Raw genomic sequence first — 19489 nt, forward strand, 5'->3', positions numbered from 1 at the left:
AAGTAGAGCTACTTACTTAAAAAAAATTATAGTTTTTTGGGAGAAGTAATTCCATTTTATATAAAGTGCCAATTTAATTAAAAGGACCCATTTTATGTAAATTTTCTTTTTATAGCGCTTTCAAATGATTACTTAAATGAAGGATTGCTTATCATTTGGGAATAGGTTTTCCCCTACCTATTCAGGTCATCTCCTTACACAATACTTATATTATACCTAATAAATACTGGCTGTGTCTTTTATATATTCTTTTTATATTATGATACACATATACACAAAACAAATATGCTAAACAACATGATATAAAGAAACGAACTGCCTTCTTTGAAATAGCAAACAACTTGGTGACAGTTACAAAAACATAATTACATATACTTTTAACCGACCTGTTCCAATTGATTCTAATGTTATATTGAAACCACGGGAGGCAGCCTTATCACTCGCTACAAAGCTGTTAAATTTGATGATCATTGTATTTATTTCTCCGTCGGAAGATGTATCCCAGACTTCATGGTCTGTAGTACCGCATCGCCTTAAAATAAAACACTGTTTATCAGCATAATAAGATTAGAAAATTGTAGTATCATTTGTTAAACAATTCGTTTTTAAAATATCAGCCAATTAACAGCAGTAGTTTAAAAAATTGCAATGATTATGAAAGTTTTAAGGTCACAACGTAGGTTACTACATACTTTTGCACGCTTATAGCATTCTAAACGATAAGTATTTGACTGCGATTGTGTTATGCCTCTTTGTAAGAATCACCTTGAATATTTGTAAGTTTGAATATCTTAATAATTTCATTTATAATTAAGTACATAAGTAATTTTCGTATATGACTTTTTTCCTTACACATAGATTACATAACGTACTCTGGACCTTTGTTGGCAAGGAGGTAATAAACCATTTCTATCCAGTGATAGCACGTATTTTTGTTATGGCTTATATCCATATCGGTTACAGTTGCTCTTATATGGTTGCCAGGATCTCCCTGTAAAATGATTAAGACTTTAAATAACTCATTAAAGAAATTATTTGGATTATAATTTGCTAAACTTAATGTGTATTTCGTCTACATAAGCATAAGTAAGAAGCAGTTATATGAGTGCTAATAAGACAACTATCCATTCAAGTTACAATTTATATTAAATCAAAATAAGATATGGGTCAAAATACGGCCTTCAACATGGAGCCTTGGACAAACACCGAACAGCCGAAAACATATTATTCATATTTTACAAAAAAAAAGTTGCTATATCTTTAAAAAAAAAAATACGAACCTCTCATACCAACTTTAACAGTAGATCAAATTCATTAATCAATGGTTATAATCAAAGGATACAAATCGCTCTGGAATCTTCACAAATACCTCTGTTAATATGTATTCAATACAATATTCAAATATAAAAACTAAATTTACCACTGCCTATCAGATATATCATTATGTGATTTAAGTGCTTTAACGATACATACCTGTATGAACCATACACACTTCAAACCAGTGTCATAATTCGAGGGGTAATTTGGTGACGTCAGGAAATATGTTTCACCGCCTGCTATATTAATAGTACCTCCACAATTTGCTGAAATCAGTATCAATACATTCATGTGTCATTTCAATAATTTAAAATTACCGCCGTTTCTATCATATACAACACGAATTTTCAAATCATTTAATGATTCATTGTTATTTGAAATGTATGCGTCAATTCAATGAATCTTTACTTTTTGAAGTTTCATATTTTACCTATAGAAAAAGATTTTAGAATTTTTAAACTTTCATTCATACATGAAAAATGATATCTCAATGTTATCAAAACCTTTGAATAAACTTATTAACTAGGTTGATACCTCTGTTTTTAGACTGATATGATATACACTATATATTTTTACTAAACCCCCACTTTGATTATTACGATTTACTGAGAAAATAACAATTCCAAATCCATCAGGCAATACTGACTTAGATTAATTGTTCTATTCTTTTTATTTCCCTTCATTCAGATAGCTTCTAACGTGTCTACCCATCTGTAAATTTCTTGAATTCAATTAATTTTTTTTTAATGTTCCAGATGACGAAAAATGGAGAAAAGTACTTCTGAAGCAGGAATTATTGGAAGTCTTATTTTCATGAAAGAGAAAAACACTGTATACTAGTATACATGTTAAAATGTAAAATAAAAATGTTCAATGCATCACACTGCGGTTGAAGACACTATATAATCAGAATTTACTTACAACTACTTTGATCAAGTTGTTGACAAAAAGTGCCCGTTAAATCTGGAGGACAAGCACATGAACAAGTTTGATCAACAAATCCTCCGTGCTGACAGGTAGGTGGTGAGACACAAGAATCTGAAATAGTAGTAAAGATAAAAATGTTATTGGAATAACTTGAAAAAAAGACCATGAGACCGCTTGGTTTTTTTTCTAAAATATAAAATAACTGTTTTCAAAAATTCGAAATTAAGATTAATCACGAAAAAAATTGTTTGAAATTTTAGCATGAAATAATACTATCTTTTATGAATTGATGCCGATAATAAATATCTAACATTTTAGTTAACGCATCAATGTAAATATAACGGAATTTGATTAGACTGTCATCAAAGTGAGAGGGTTAAGGCTATAAAACCAGGTTTAATCCACAACTTTCTACATTTGAAAATTCCTGTACCAAGTCAGAAATATGACAGTTCTTGTCCATTCGTTTTTGTTATTTGATTTTGCCAGGAGATTATGGACTATCCGAATTGATTTTCTTCTAAGTTCAGTATTGTTGTGATTTAACTTTTAACAAACAGTTGTATCACCACTACAAACACATAACAAATAAAGGATATCTTCGGAAATTCTTTTGTCCATTTGAGATACATATAAATATATAGTAGGTATGTTGTATTGTCGTTTTCGTTGTTGTTTGTTTTGTTGTTTCGTTGTTTTCCTCTCGTAGTTTATGTGTTTTCTTTTGTTTAAGATTGTAAACCGGATTTGTTTTCTCTGAATTGGTCTATGACTTTTGAACAGCGATATACCACTGTTGCCTTTATTTTGCATAGCTACAACAATTTCAATTTTCTTATCACTAAGTTTTTGAAATATTCAAAACACTTCACTGTTAAAAATTAATTGAATGAGCTAGATTTAAAAAAATCCGATTTATGTTTTACTTCTCTACATTCTCGTATTCTTTTATCATTTATCATGTTTATCGCATACTTTAATTTCAAAGAGAAATTTTATTGTCAAACAACTAATACAAAACACTTAATTTACAATGACAAACGTTCTTTTTTTCAACAATTGAACTGTATTAATGACGATTTTCTTACCAGTACATTTATACGCCGCAGTAACATCAGCAATATCATAGAAACTCAGAGTTTTACCAGTTCCTGCGAGAAACTCTTGTCTCCAGTCATGGAAGATTTCTGTTTTATCTCCATTTATTGTGAATGACTAAAAGGAAGATAATACAAAACTACAAAATACGCTATTTTTTAAAAATCAAAGCACAGTCTATTCATTTCATTAAACAACATATTGATACATCTAATACGAATTAAAAATATAAAGGCAAAAAAATAATAATAACAATTATCAGTTTAGCACCTTTAATTTGTTTTGTATAAATAGGAAACAAAACTAAATATAATAGAGCATTACAAAGAGCAACGTGTAAGCAATATTTTAGGCAACAGTAGTCTACCAGTATTCACATCTCGGAAATCTTTGAAGAAAACAAATCGTCACTAAAACTATAACAAGATGGAATAATTCTAAAAGGGGCGAGACCTGTTACGTCGGTAGTGTATTCGTTCTCTGCTATGCATTCAGTATCTGCAATCCACCACAATCAGTCAAAATGTCATGTTAAATTAAACTATTGTTTTGTTTTTTTAAAGATTAAAGCCTTTGTTTCAATAAACAATCCTGCACAATATGCGAGCACAATAAAAATGTGATAAGTAAGAAGCCAAATTGTCCATATAAAGCTTTCCCATACAAACACCATATTAGTGATTTTGAAATCGGAACAAACAATTTGCTTCACGTAAAGGTATATTACAAAACTATTAGCTAAATATTTGTATAAACATTTGATATAATAAGCATTTCAGGCGGAAACCAACTTAAATTAGAACAAAATAATCGTCGCTCTTTGTTAAAGAAGGCGATAAATTCTTACTGTAATGTTTACTATAATAACAAAATTTTTAAAACTTAATAGAAAGACATAAAATGACCGTTTTCGGATAAATTATGATGTATTGCTTCAGAAAAACACAATTTACATAAGTTTTAAAGTTGAGAATGGAAATGGGGAATGTGTCAAAGAGACAACAACCCGACCAAATAAATAACAACAGCAGAGGGTCACCAACAGGTCTTCAATGTAGCGAGAAATTCCCGCACTCGGAGGCGTCCTTCAGCTGGCCCCTAAACAAATATATACTAGTCCAGTGATAATGAACGCCATACTAATTTCGAAATTGTACACAAGAAACTAAAATTAAAATAATACAAGACTAACAAAGGCCAGAGGCTCCTGACTTGGGACAGGCGCAAAAATGCGGCGGGGTTAAACATGTTTGTGAGATCTCAACCCTATACCTCTAACCAATGTAGAAAAGTAAACGCATAACAATACGCACATTAAAATTCAGAGAAAAGAGAAGTCCGAGTCTGATGTCAGAAGATGTAACCAAAGAAAATAAACAAAATGACAATAATACATAAATAACAACAGACTACTAGCAGTTAACTGACATGCCAGCTCCAGACTTCAATTAAACTGACTAAAAGATTATGATTTCATCATATGAACATCAGGCACAATCCTTCCCGTTAGGGGTTTAGTATCATACCATCATAACATATATGAGAAGAACATAACCCGTGTCATGCCAACAACTGTTTTTAGAATAAATGTGTTTAGTTCCGATGCAAAGACCTTATCAGTGACTCAATATTAACGCCAAAATATGCAATCTTTAATGACTTGACAACAGTATCGTAATTATATCCCTTCTTAATAAGTCTATTCAAAGGTTTTGTAAGTTTCTGAGGTGAATACTGACAGCTTTGTGCTTTATAAAGAATATTTCCATAAAAAATTGGATGTGAAATACCTGAACGTATTAGAAGTCTGCATGTTGAGCTATATTTACGAATGATGTCTTTATATCGATGATAAAATTTAGTAAATGTTTTGACTAGTTTGTGATATCGAAAACCCTGGTGTAATAATTTTTCAGTAATACTTTTCAATGTATCTGTTGCATAATTAAGCAGAACAATTAGATACATGTATCAAGCCGACAACATCAGTGTCTACTCTGTTAGAAAAAAAAATCAAATAAACAAGGACAGTAAACGTATTAATCGATTTGCTCATTAATGTGTCTTCCCTTCCATTATGTGACTCAAGAAGAAATTCCAAAAAAAGGTAACAATTGCATAGTTAAGAGAAAATCGAGTGCATCTTTATACAGTAGAACTTGTTTGTGTTGAATATTTTGTCTTAAAAACGTATAATGCAAGAGTATTGATACATCATTTCATTTCAGATTCTATAATTTTTTTATATCAAGGCTACAGGTTGACTTTATAACATCAGACTTTCTAAGTACTAATGAAATATAATATGGGTCAAGTGAAACACCTTTCTTATGAATCACAAACAAAGAGTGGGTGTGTTCGAATAACAATTTTTTTATAGAAGTGCTTGACGATAGACTTTCAAGTTGAATCTTGAAAGTGCATATCTTCGATTAAAACTTCATTTTTTGTGTGTGAGAATAAGGGTTAATAGTCTTCAACTCCTGAAAATGTCAGTCTGCCCTTTCACAAAAGATTTCATTAAATTTTCTTTTAAATGTCTATGAATTTTTGAAAATTCCACCTGACAACCGATCAGACAATCTATACTAATAAACGAGAAGACCTCATTTTGTGTGTCGCTTCTCTTCCTTCCACGATAAATTAGTCATCATACCTCTCTGTGTTCTATAGGTAACATGCACAGTCGCATTTGTCACTCATTCTTATGATTATTCAGATTCAGTTATTTTTGGAAAAAAACGACATAAAAAGATCCAGATATTGATTCCGTAATCAGACTGACATTTGTCATGGCTAAGACTTATGGTTTGAAACACTGCACAAGTACAACCAATCGTATGATAGATAACAAAAATAAAAAATAAATAAGCCAATCAGAGCGTTCTCCATATCAGGGTGTTTAGATTGCAAGAACCACAACTATTATTCCTCCTTAGAGAGGACAATTATTTTTCGCGTTTATCTACATGTAAACTACAATTATACTACTTTAATATATAGAGACTCTCTGTCTTCTGTCTACTGTTTTCTTTGAAATGTTTACTATTGAAGGGGTCATACCAGTTGCATATATATATATATATATATATATTATATTAAAATAAGTAAAACATGTGGGAACAAGAATGTGTCCATAGTACACGGATGCCACATCGGCACTAAATTCTAAGTTTCGAGTTGATTTGACTTCAACTTCATCAAAAACTACCTCGACCAAAAACTTTCAACTAAAGCGGGACAGACGGGCGGACGGACGAATGAATGAACGAACACCCACGGATGCACTAGAAAACATTATGCCCATAAATGGGGCTTAAAAAGTATTGAAGAAAGTGAAAGTTTTGACTGGCAAAAATGAAAGTAGGGTAGAGATTAGAGGGAGGCAGGACCTTTTTCAGGACGTCGGAATCGGGTGTTTTCAAGCTCGGGATTCGAGTTGATTGGACTTCAACTTCATCAAAAACTGCCTCGACCAAACATTTTAACCTGAAGCGGGAAAGACGGACGAACGAACGAACGAACTCATGGATACACAGACTAGAAAACATAATCCCCATAAATGGAGCATAAAACAATTATTGTGGAAAGTGCCTGAAAGTAGTAGTTTGGCAAAAATGAAATGGGTAGAGATTAGAGGGATGCAGGAACTTTTCGGGACGTCGGGATCGGGTGTTTTTAACTTCGGGATTTTGGGATTGATCCTTACGGGATCCGGGAATATGTTTTTCGATTTCGGAACTTGGGGATTTCATGTTTTTAAGCCCGGAATTTCGGGATCAAGACCCCTCCGACCACCCCTCAAATTAGCCTCAGACGGCCTTAGTCATTTGTACAAGATTCATATCCTACCATTGGCATGTTAATAAGGCTCTCAAAAGATAAAGCACTGATGGATTGTCCCAGAAGCATATTTTATTAGAAAAATAATTGTCTATATATAACGGTTACATTTATTTCATGTTTGAAACGCTGCAAATTTTAATTTAATTTCATTTCACCAAAAGATACATTGTAGCACAGGAGGGGATAGAAACACGAAAATAATTGAAATTAAAAGAAAGGAAACAAATATCGGACTTTGGAAAAAGGTAGAGGGCTTTTGATACCTTTTATGAAATTCTCCATACATAATATCTTTTATAAACAAGAATGTGTCCATAGAACACGGATGCCCCACTCGCACTATCATTTTCTATGTTCAGTGGACCGTGAAACTGCGGTCAAAATTATAATTTGGAATTATAATTAGAAAGATCATATCATAGGGAACATGTGTACTAAGTTTCAAGTTGATGTAACTTTAACTTCATCAAAAACTACCTTGACCAAAAACTTTAACCTGAACTTCGCACTATCATTTTCTATGTTCACCGGACCATGAAATTGGGGTCAAAACTAGAATTTGGCATTAAAATTAGAAAGATCATATCATGGGGAACATGTGTACTATGTTTCAAGTTGATTGGACTTCAACTTCTTCAAAAACTACCTTGACCAAAAACTTTAACCTGAAGCGAACGTACGGACGGACGCATAGACGGACGGACGAACGAACGAACGGAGCCACAGACCAGAAAAAATAATGCCCCTCTACTATCGTAGGTGGGGCATAAAAATCATCCTACAACAGTTCCCCGCGGGTTTGTTTTAGTAGTTTTTAAGTTGACTGAATGCAGCAAAGTACATTAACTGATGCTCATTAGCTATATACGTGTAGTAGATGCATTTCTCTTTTAAAATACAACTGGCTTATAAGGATTGTAATGGTGCTATGTGGATAAATTTAATGGTTTTAATGAGCTAAATTGGTAGCGCGTCATCCCTAAAATGGCTTCAATTATACGATTGTAAAAATGAACTGGCGGAATGGGGATAACATTTTGACAAAGTAGAATCTAGACTGATTTATAAATAGAAAGGTTTGTCTCAGAAACAATGAAACAGACACCTGAAAATAAAAAGAAATGCTGATTCTAAATAAGACTTACATATACACCATACATTATATCGGATGCTGGGTCAAATGGAGAAATATCACTTGTTTGTCTTATATAGAAGTTTCCACGACTTCCGCTAATAACATTACTCATATCAATAGTCATATAGTTGTTTCGGTCCCGTCGAGCCTGTTCATGCCAAGAACCAATGGCATGTAGCATTTCATGCATAATTGATCCTTTCTGTAAAAGTAACAATATTACACGAAATATGATAGGACATAGGAACATTATATCATTATTAGTGCCAAGGGCTTATCTTGTTGATTCGTATTTGTATACTTAAATGCAATCAGTTGTTATTTTAATAATTTGAATTGAAATTGTAAACTATATGTAATGCTTTAAAGAGGACATATTGTTATATTTGAATGTTCCTTAGGCATCTATTGCATTTCTTTAATATAAGAAAAATTATATTCGTTGATGTAAATCATATTATTTGAAATAGGAATAACAATGAAAATAATCATTGTGCTAATTGTCAAAAAGAAACAAAAAAACAAAAATACCCAATACATACGTATACACAGTTGTTATTCAACCCTATTATTTGTGGACTTTTCGAAACTTTACCAACAAACGAAATGCATTTTCTACAAGAAGAAAGAAATCAAATGATTAAAAGTACGGCTGTGAATACAATTCTGTACAGAAAGCTTTAACAGACATAACGAGTGTACACCATTAATTATGTATCCTTGAGTTATCCCAATCATGGTTAACTGTGGTATGGTACAATGTTCTGGCAGTCCGTTTTAAATGGGAACGTTTAATCTGATGCCTCGTGAAGGGCTGTTTTCAACGATTATGTAAGAAAGAAAAAATAGCGACAACTATTCGTGGATACTTAGGAGATCTAACTGTAAATCAAATGTTGGAATTTATTATATTATTGTTTACCAGTAGCAAAAAAGTTTTCGTCTTTCATCCCAAATCAATTTGTGATATTATCTGATGTTTTAATTATAGACTTTCCGTTTTGAATTTTCCTCGTAGTTCACTATTTTTGTGATTTTTCTTTTTGGTAGAATTTTCCTATTTAGAATTTTGTTCAAGGTTAATTTTCAGAAATTTTTTGATTTGACCACGTTTACAGCATAGAGATAAGTATCGAACCATGTTAAAGCTAGAAGTCGTCCTAGTCCTAGCCTAACTGTGAAAATATTTAATTGTGTGCTTATAGTGAATAAATTACAAAGAGAAAAGGTTGAACGCATGAACAACTAGTTCAACCAACCCACAGGTTGTTCCTGTACACAATCAGACCGTCTGGCATCTGATTTCCTCGGAGTAAGCGTTACAGGAGTCGGGTAATTGTGATTGATGTAGTATGTTATACTGTGCGGTATTGTTTTTGTTTTTTGTTATCATTAGTAATAAGTTATTAGTATCTTTGACACACTGAATGATGTTCCTATATAAACTCACGCATGAGGAACGAATTCAACGTAGTGAATATGAATATTGTTGTCATATGGTATCCATTTTACACATGTTTTTTCATTAAACTCTGCTATTGCATCAATTATTCGTATTCTCTGTTTATCATCTGCAAATACAAATTTGCCTTCATAATTAAAAGTTTTATGTGGCTTTGCCAGAAGGAGAAAGAATAATTATGCTATTGGTTTTTAGCTTTATCTACAAGGCTAATATGTCAAAGACGTTTTCTGAAATGATTTAGTAAACACTATTTTACTTGTGAAAAAAAAGCCAGAACAAATAATCATCGGCAAATAATAGAAACTAATAAGGAATCAAAGGATAATGAAATAGATAAACTTAACCTATAAATATATTCATTGATAAAGGTGTCCTAGAAAACTGCGAAGCCTAATTATATTGTCGAATGTTGGAATTATCATACATGATGAAAGTTGCAATGAGATATATCAAAATATTGTGTTTAAAATAATATAAAATTAAAAGAAAACAAACAGATAAAGAAATTTAAAGAGTAAGAAAAAATAAATAGCCAAACAAACAAAACTAATTAGATATATAAAGAATAATTATAAATTAGATCAACTAAAAACTTAACTATATAAATTGATAAGATTTCCTAATGATAAAACTGCAAGAGTCTGTTCGATTGTCGAATGATAGAATCATTAGTTTTTTTGTAAGACTATAAGTGTTGGTTGAAGGTTAATCTTTGTTGCAAACATGCTCAGTGAAAAACAATTATCAAAAACGTCGGCACACATTCAATTTTATTTGAAACCTTTATTTTACACATACATGCTGCATAGTGACTAATTTGCAAAATATCAGAATAGTTTTCTGACGTTTAAAAACTTATTTGTGAAATACAAACCAAGCGTACCGGAAGTATTCTAATAAACTCATAATTAAACGGTACTGATTTCATCTAAATGTTACCTTCACGTCATCGCTTATGAATGCATTACAAGCCATGCTCTCGTCAAAAACGTTACACTAGGGTATTTGACACAATCAATAAATTTACAAATTATACCATGAATATGAAATTGTAATATCTAAGCCACAATCGATACATTTACATTAACAGCCCGTAATACGAATATGGAATCGTAAGTTCTACGTCTTGGTTAACATGGCCTTGGCATTGCGTGTTTGTCGTCGAATTACGGTTTTTATTGTCCCTTCTCCTTGTATTGCCATAGTAACAAATATTTCGAAGGTACTCCGCGGAGTTTCAAATGTAAATCTGTGGCGGGTCAAAAACTTATAATTCCGTAAATTTGATTTTAATGCAAACAATAAATAGATTTATGGGCGCACTACATTTGCACGCATTTGGGGATTAAAATGTTTTACGTTTTGCGCAGCTTTTGATTACATTTGGGAGCATTCATTTTACAGGTAAACTCAGGTAAAATATAAATAGAAATCAATCAAATTACAAATGACTACATATTTTTTTATTTTTATGATAAATATGACTATCAATTATTAGTTTTGTGCAATTAAAGTCATGTATTATCAGTACTTTTACGATTTAGATTAGCTATATTTTAACATTTTAACATTTGTATCGGTATATATTTCAAGGATTTAGTGTTTGTGCATAACAAAATGGACTTATACTTATAAATCCTCCTTCATCCTCGCTGTTGAGCAGGTGACTTAGACTAACGAAAGGTTTACTTATACTAGTAAATATTTGAAAAAATAATAAATTATTAGATATCATTACCTGTATTTTACCTGAGATTACCCTGCACCTGTCAAAAATATGCACGCAAATGTAATCAAAAGCAGCACGCAAACGTAACGATTTTTGCGCGCAAATGTAATGGTAATGCGCGCAAACGTAATGCACCGGACAATTTTTAGGGACCGTTCAATATTTACATAATGGTTTGGCCGGTGCATTCTTAATATTATTTCATTAAAAAAGTGAATGCCCATCCTTTTAAATTCTGCAAAAAAGACCTTTTCCATCTAATAAAAATTATAAAATAAGTACTTGTCCCTCTTAAGCTCAAAGACAATCAAACAAATTTAGTTTTTTTTTCTATTTTGATGTTTGCATATTTATGTCTGAAAATAAAACTGGTGTATGATACAAAATTCAAAATGTGTTTGTTAAATCCATGTATACATATTTTGTGTGTGTAACAGAAACATACATTTTATTGTTTTTACAACCAGTATGAAAATACTATGAATTTACATGTATAGATTTGATTTACATGTGCAGCCTCAGATACAATGCCACAATTAAATCTCAAGACATAAGTAAAAGCATACTATTATATATCATCCAGCCTTTCTTAGAGGCTTGATAAGTGCTAACAATGTTCATGCAAGTCAAAAAAACATGTGAAGAAATATTAACCATAATATTAGATTATATTTTTTTTTTTAAATCTGAGGGCAGTTTAATGTATCCCTTGTTATGTCTTTGTCCTAAATTAAATAATTGCGGGTCAGAACTTTTTTCCCCTTTTGTGAGCATAGGACATGACATTTATTCAAACTGTTATTAACAATCCTAATAATTTATTAACTAAATATCCAATCTGTATTCAATTTTCAAAATACCCTATTAATATAAAATAAAGGAAATACTTTAAATTAAGGGACAATAACTCTTAGACTATTTAACATATTATCTCATGTTGAATAACCAACTATTGTCTTAATATCAGAGCATGTTTATGTCAAAAATAAACAATGTCCCTTTATCTATTCTTCTTTTCAAGAAATAAATAAATTATAGTCTTTATAAAGAAATTTAGGATGACATGTTTTTGGACTTTGATGCAGCTTTTTTCTAACATATTAATAAAATTCCTAGTTTTTTAAGATCAATATGTAAATGAAATAGCTGTCAATTTATATGAAAATCCAAGTTGATATAAAAAAAGATATGAAAATTTCTAAAATGACTATCTGGAATCAGCCTAAACTGAATATTTTAGGTTTTTTTTCACCTATTTATAAATTCCAAAAAAATTACAGCAAAACACCTATTTATAAATTCCAAAAAAATTACAGAAAATCCAAGTTGATATAAAAAAAGATATGAAAATTTCTAAAATGACTATCTGGAATCAGCCTAAACTGAATATTTTAGTTTTTTTTTCACCTATTTATAAATTCCAAAAAAATTACAGCAAAACACCAAACTTCCAAACAACCTGGCTTTCTATAAGATCAATATGTAAATGAAATAGCTGTAATTTATATGAAAATCCAAGTTGAATTATAAAAATTATAAAAAAATCTAAAGATGACTATCTGAATTCAGCCTAAACTAAAAAATTTAGCTTTTTTCTTACCTTTGAATTAAATCCATAAATTTAACAGCAATACACCAAACAATTAGACAATTTGATATTCTTTACGATAAAAACAAATTTAATTTTAGTCAGAACAGAAAATTCTAGTTTTTTTAATCCTCAATTAAATCCTTAAAATTGACAGAAATGAACCAAGCTACTAGTTTGTTCAGACATGTTTTGTGCGCCTGCAAAAATATTTTCCTACCCACCGATACATTTGATGGCAATTTTTTTCCTAAGTTCTAGCCCATACACTAAGCATATTAAAAAAAGTTCTCGCCAACCAAATATTTCCACAAAAAAAAGTGCTTGCCCCGCCCCATTTTGCACCGGACCATCCATCTGATAAACATTGAACGGTCCCTTAAAAGTAGAAAAATCAATAAAAAAATTAAAAAAAATATAATTTACTAATGAACTAATGAACTCAAAATCGATAACTTGTTTTTCTAACTTTTTCATTTTCCCGCATTTACGCATAAAACTATTTCTATTTCATTTCCGGTCTCTTTTGTCAGGAGACTTTGAGTTATATAGAACCAATATGAATGGACACGAAGTCCGTATCAATTACAAAAACATGTAATTGATACGGACTTCGTGTCCTTTCATAGGTAACGCCTGCCTCATATTTAATTGTTTAACTGATAATCATGTATACACCATGTATTTAAATTATGCAAACATTGATTTCCAGATTGAACAGTGGACCCGTTATTTGAATGTTTGAAAACGAGACTTGTTGACTAAGTTTGATAGGAAACAAAATGTATACAACATGTCATCTTTTTGTGGTTTATTTGTTTCATTTGGTAACTAATATTACATGTATGTGTATGTATATGATAAAATATAATAAAATGTACAGTTTTTAAGACTTGTAAATTATTTCTTTGAAATTGTCTAAAATGTAAATCAACTTACTAAAGGTTGAATTAATATCATAAGGAACAATTCCGTTCGGCCAAAAACTAAACGTCCGGATAAAATTTCTCTTAGATGGATCCTAAAAAAGAAACAAATATATACCTGCATTAAAACTACTAGGATTATAAGGACAGAATGCTATATTTTTACCGGTTCCCTTTAAGTTATGTGATAATTCCATTGATATTTATTTCGAGATTAAGAAGTTATGGCGAGAAAAAAGTTCATTCCTGGTATCTTTGATGAGTTTATGCATATCTTTATTACATAACATTTGGTTATTTTATGTATTTGCAATTTTTATCTTTTTCAATGTTGATATATTTTTATAGTGATTAAGATTATTACAAAATGTTGACTGTTATACCCCTATTTTGTACATTTTTACCTATGATGTCTGTTTGTTTTATTCACACATTGTTGTAATTAAATCTGAATTTGATCGTGTAGCACATAGGTGAAATGTTTAGCTCGCTATCAAAGCAGGTTTAATCAACCTTGTTTTACAAAAAAAAATGTCTGTTCCAAGTCATGAATATGTCAGTTGTTTTCAATTTGTTTAATGTATTTTTGCTTCTGCTTTTTCATTTTATTAGAGGCTTTCCGCTTAGTATTTTCCTCAGAGTTCGTATTTTTTTTTTTTACTTAATGAATAATTAAACAGATGATTATCTTGATCATTGAAATATCCGGCATTAAAGGCAGACTAAGCTGACCCTTGAACACTTATATTTACCAGTTCAACAAAATGGACGCCACACTATACCTCGAAAGATATTAACAACCAAAATTTAAAATAATCGCACAGAACTAAAGGTCAAACGTAGGACAGGCGCTCAAATGTCGATCAACAATACAGAACATTAAGGGGAATTGTCCAGTGGTGGATTAAGGTGGGGCATAGATGACATATCCGTCCTCATTCAATAATATATGATTTTATCAATATAAAATCATCCCATTAATGTTTGACTCTCTTCACTATTCTCTCAGTTTCATATTTTAGACACCCTCTCTCGTCTGCTGTTCTTTTACAATGTTAAATAGGTACACAATACTTTAATCCTAGGTTACAATTTTGCAGTGTCAAAAATAATTACAACATTATTCTAAACCCCAGTCCCACTAGACCACGATCGCACCACGCTCACCGCGATCTAGAATAAATTCAGATCGTGGTGAGGTCGCGGTATGAGCACCATGACAATGTAAATTTTCGTTGCCTTTACGATGTTACTACGTCCTCATTACGCTTCTTCAACGATCCCACTACGATTATATCACATTCTCGCCGCGCTTATTCTGCGACCTTATTACGCTTATCAAGATCTTTCTACGCTCCATGCCACCAAAATCTACTAGAACACGTGGGCGTGTTGGTAGGGGTTGATGTAGAGGCAGAGGAGCTCTGATAGTATTGAACCCTGTTCAAGCAGAGATGTAGAAGACCGACCAATCCAATCTAAATTTCAACCTATTGCTGGTCCATAAAGCTCAAATAACTATATTTTAGTGAACGATAGCAGAGATGACACAGCTATGTCAATAGATTTAGGAAGATGTGGTATGAGTGCCAATGAAATAACTCTCCATCCAAGTAACAATCTGTAAAAGTAAACTATTATAGGCCAAGGTACGGCCTTCAACACGGAGCCTTGGCTCACACCGAACAGCAAGCTATAAAGGGACCAAAACATTTCTAGTGTATATCCGTTCAAACGGGAAAATCAACGGTCTTATCTGTATAAAAACGAGAAGCATGGTTGAGCAGTTAGAGAAATGGACTGTCCCAAGTCAGGAGCCTCTGGCCTTTGTTAGTCTTGTATTATTTTAATTTTAGTTTCTTGTGTACAATTTGGAAATTAGTATGGCGTTCATTATCACTGGACTAGTATATATTTGTTTAGGGGCCAGCTGAAGGACGCCTCCGGGTGCGGGAATTTCTCGCTACATTGAAGACCTGTTGGTGACCCTCTGCTGTTGTTTTTTATTTGGTCGGGTTCTTGTCTCTTTGACACATTCCCCATTTCCATTCTCAATTTTAAGAATTCTTATTACATACAGACAAACAAAACCTGGAGAGATATATTATATTTTATGTGAAAATGACAATGAGAATGATGGTCGTAATATGAACGTAATCAGGTCGTAAGAAGAGCGTGATGAGGACGGCAAGGGCGTGCTAAAATCGTACTATGATTTTGAACAGCGTGGTGAAGTCGTAGTGGAAGGGTAGTTGGGTCTCAGTGAGAACGTGATGGTCGTAGTGAGTTCGTAATAAAGTCGCTGTGAGATCGTAGCGCAGTCTCTCCGAATGAAATTATGCTTTCGCTTCGCTCTCGCTACGATGGTACAGCGACCTTTGCGATCTTACTACGATCTTAGTGCGCTCTCAATACGCTTCTACTACGACCTGATTTCGCCACGACCGCTCCACGATTGTTTTGAAAATGTTCAGAGTTGGCCACGCTCATCACGATCTTGATGACCTCACCACGACCGTGATACAACCTTACTGCTACTACACGATTGTACTACGATCATAAAAATTTGCATTTTTTTCACAGATCGTATGGAGATCGTGGCCTATTCGGACTGCGGTATAAGCACACATATGCATTATCTAAATAAGCTCCAAAAGCAATTATTGTTGTATACACTTGGGATGCTCTATACGCCTTTTTGTCGGAACAAGGCGACAATAATTTATTTTTTATTTCATATTGTTATAAATTTTTGTCATTGGCGGTTAGAGGATGCTGACAACAATTGCAATATGCTTTGCCTACTCACAGGAACAACCTATAAACTGACGGGTCCAATACCTAATAATACGATAAGGTGTGCTTACTAAATGGCGGCAATGAAAATCGTTTTGTCGGAATTGCCTATTTTAGTTCTGTTTTAACAATTAAAGTTGACCTTAGATTCATTCAACTGTGTTCGATGTATATATGTATACTAGATAACAAAAGAAACGATACAAGGCAATGCATTTCCCATATTTCACGAATTTGTATACAATACACCGAGGTGAGTCATTTCCCAATCGGTCTAATTTTTACAGAGTGTTATTTTCGCATCAAACCCATTGATTTAAGGCAAAAATTCTGCGGTTTCAAAATTTGTTTTTCACCCACAAATTCAAAAATTGATATTTTTACTTTTTCTTCTTCGAAATCAAGTTCCGATTCTTGTCATCATTTTCTTCAATACCTCGTTTTTTTCTAACTTTGCAATTTGGTCAAATTCTTTCCATCATATGCATTTGCTTTGTAAATGAATGTTTTTCATTGGATAAAAACACAGTTTTTTATATTTATTATATTTCATGATAAATCGTAGTTCAAACTTGTGTTTCGTTTCTTTTGTTGACTAGGACATATACATTTACGAAATCAATTTAGAAAGGAAGGCGAGGGTTCGATTCTTTTTGACCCATTATGAAACGGTCTCTGCAAGTTATAAAATTCTTGAACATCTCTTTGAGGTAGCCTTATACGAAGCTGAGATTCTGTCCTTATTGTTCATATTGTCTTTTCCTGAGTCAGCCCGAATGTTTTTTCCGTCATCATATATCAAATATTGTTCTTTTATCTTCATATCACTAGACATTACTTTTATATTTTTTACCCAGACTGATTTGTTTAATTGGCATTAAGATGTTGTCATAAGCTCAAAATTTTTAAATAAAACCACTCACAGAAGGAGAGTCTGGATGGTAATCTAAGTTGTCTGCAATGGCTCTCGTTGTATTCTTGATATTACGTCCAATGGGCTAAAACAGATGATTATGGTTATGGTAATAAAGGAAAATCGCAGACATGCAAAAATATCATTATGTAGTTACTGTGCTATTGTATCACTTTAGTCATTGTTATTCTTTTGTAGCAAAACTATTTTGAAGGTGACTTCTATAATAACGTCTAAACCAACAACAAATCTTTCATATCAATTTAAATATAACATGTGATTCTGCCAAAGAGAATGTATATCATCAGAAACCGCTTCTATATGTACAAAAAGGAATATTTTATCGATGCAATGTTCAATGTAATTTTTGGTATATATTGCGTTCAAATATGGGAACGCTAAAACCCAAAAACTTGAAACCCTAAGACTTAAGTTATTTGTTATAACTTTCTCCTGGTACGTGAACGACCAAATGTTTAAATGATAACAAAAAACGTTTATGAGCATCATAATGCCCGCGTCACACTGTCCCGATTTTTACGCCGATGACAACACGAGTATGGAAATTTTCAAAATCGGGACTGATCGTATCCAGATCGGGCTATTCGTAGTGCCATCTTTAACCATCGTAGAACCATCGGCCACTTTTTCTAGCTTTCGGGGACAACTTCGGGAAGGGTTCTAAATTTTTTAACATGTTAAAAAATCCCCGAAGGTGCGTCCGATGTTGGGGGTTCGTATAGAGTTCATATCACCATCCCCACCATCGTTATGTCACCGGGAATGCATCTTTGAACATCGTATTGCATTCGTGTTTCCATCGTTTCCATCGGGCAGTTTTGACATTACGATGTCTACACGAATGAATCACGAAGCTACGCGAGGGTCTTACGATGGCAACACGACTTCGTGAAAACCTCGTAATCCCGTCGTGTTGCCATCGCATAACAGTACGAAGGCGACAAGATGGAACTACGACGGCAATAAATCCAGCTAAATGTAAGTTAATTTTCGCGCTAAAATACATTTAAAGTGTCATGAGCGATATGCACTGGTCAGTCTAATACCACAGTTTAGAAAGACGTTCACAAAACATGGAGCTCATATCATATGATTCTATGAGAACAAGAAAGGCGACAGCGTTGTTTCTATTAATTCAAATGGAACAAGAAGAGCAGCTATTACAGGCTCAGGATTTACTTTTACAAGTAAAATATTATTTTTTGTCAATTTTTCATATCAAGTAACATAATGAAAATTATAAACGCGCCTCGTACACCAACACTGCAGGTACACGCATATAGGGAAACCAACTTTTTCTTCATTATTCTGATTTTTTATGTTTCGTCTGAGTTGTTGTCACACGAATGTTTACTCCATAACCATTTTGTTTTCTATATGTCATATTTTGCCGCATTTATTGCTTTCCCCACATCCTTTCTTTTGTCTATATTATTATGATATTCTCCTGAAAAGCGCTCTTTTTGAATAAAAGGGATCAACGAACCCATTACCTTACCTTTAAGATAGATCAGTAAACATGGTCTTAATTATGGGTGATTATTCAGACTAGTGCACACATTTTACAGTACAAACAAGGCAATGCCGAGCGTGGCATCCCCCCGTATGTAACATATTGGGGACAAATATGGATACTATATTTGTATATGACACATGCAGAAAATGGTAAATTGAATATGCATATTTGATACATAAACTATTTTTTTAGAAATCAACCAAAACATTCAG

At 32.4% G+C, this 19489-nt stretch overlaps 1 protein-coding gene across 1 annotated transcript in view; it reads right to left on the reverse strand.

Moving 5' to 3' along the window:
• The window catches only part of LOC139513018 (uncharacterized), a 45333-nt gene that overhangs the window by 18939 nt on the left and 6905 nt on the right, over nt 1-19489 (reverse strand). Inside the window, exons 5-14 of the mRNA XM_071301080.1 lie at nt 17751-17825; nt 14045-14126; nt 9774-9894; nt 8866-8938; nt 8334-8525; nt 3333-3459; nt 2239-2355; nt 1474-1583; nt 873-991; nt 387-532 (exon numbers count right to left, since the gene is read on the reverse strand). Coding sequence (XP_071157181.1) covers nt 387-532; nt 873-991; nt 1474-1583; nt 2239-2355; nt 3333-3459; nt 8334-8525; nt 8866-8938; nt 9774-9894; nt 14045-14126; nt 17751-17825 — 1162 coding nt within the window. The remainder of the gene's footprint in view (nt 1-386; nt 533-872; nt 992-1473; nt 1584-2238; nt 2356-3332; nt 3460-8333; nt 8526-8865; nt 8939-9773; nt 9895-14044; nt 14127-17750; nt 17826-19489) is intronic.

The sequence above is a fragment of the Mytilus edulis genome, chromosome 2 (assembly GCF_963676685.1).
Source record: "Mytilus edulis chromosome 2, xbMytEdul2.2, whole genome shotgun sequence".
NCBI classification, from domain to species: Eukaryota; Metazoa; Mollusca; class Bivalvia; order Mytilida; family Mytilidae; genus Mytilus; species Mytilus edulis.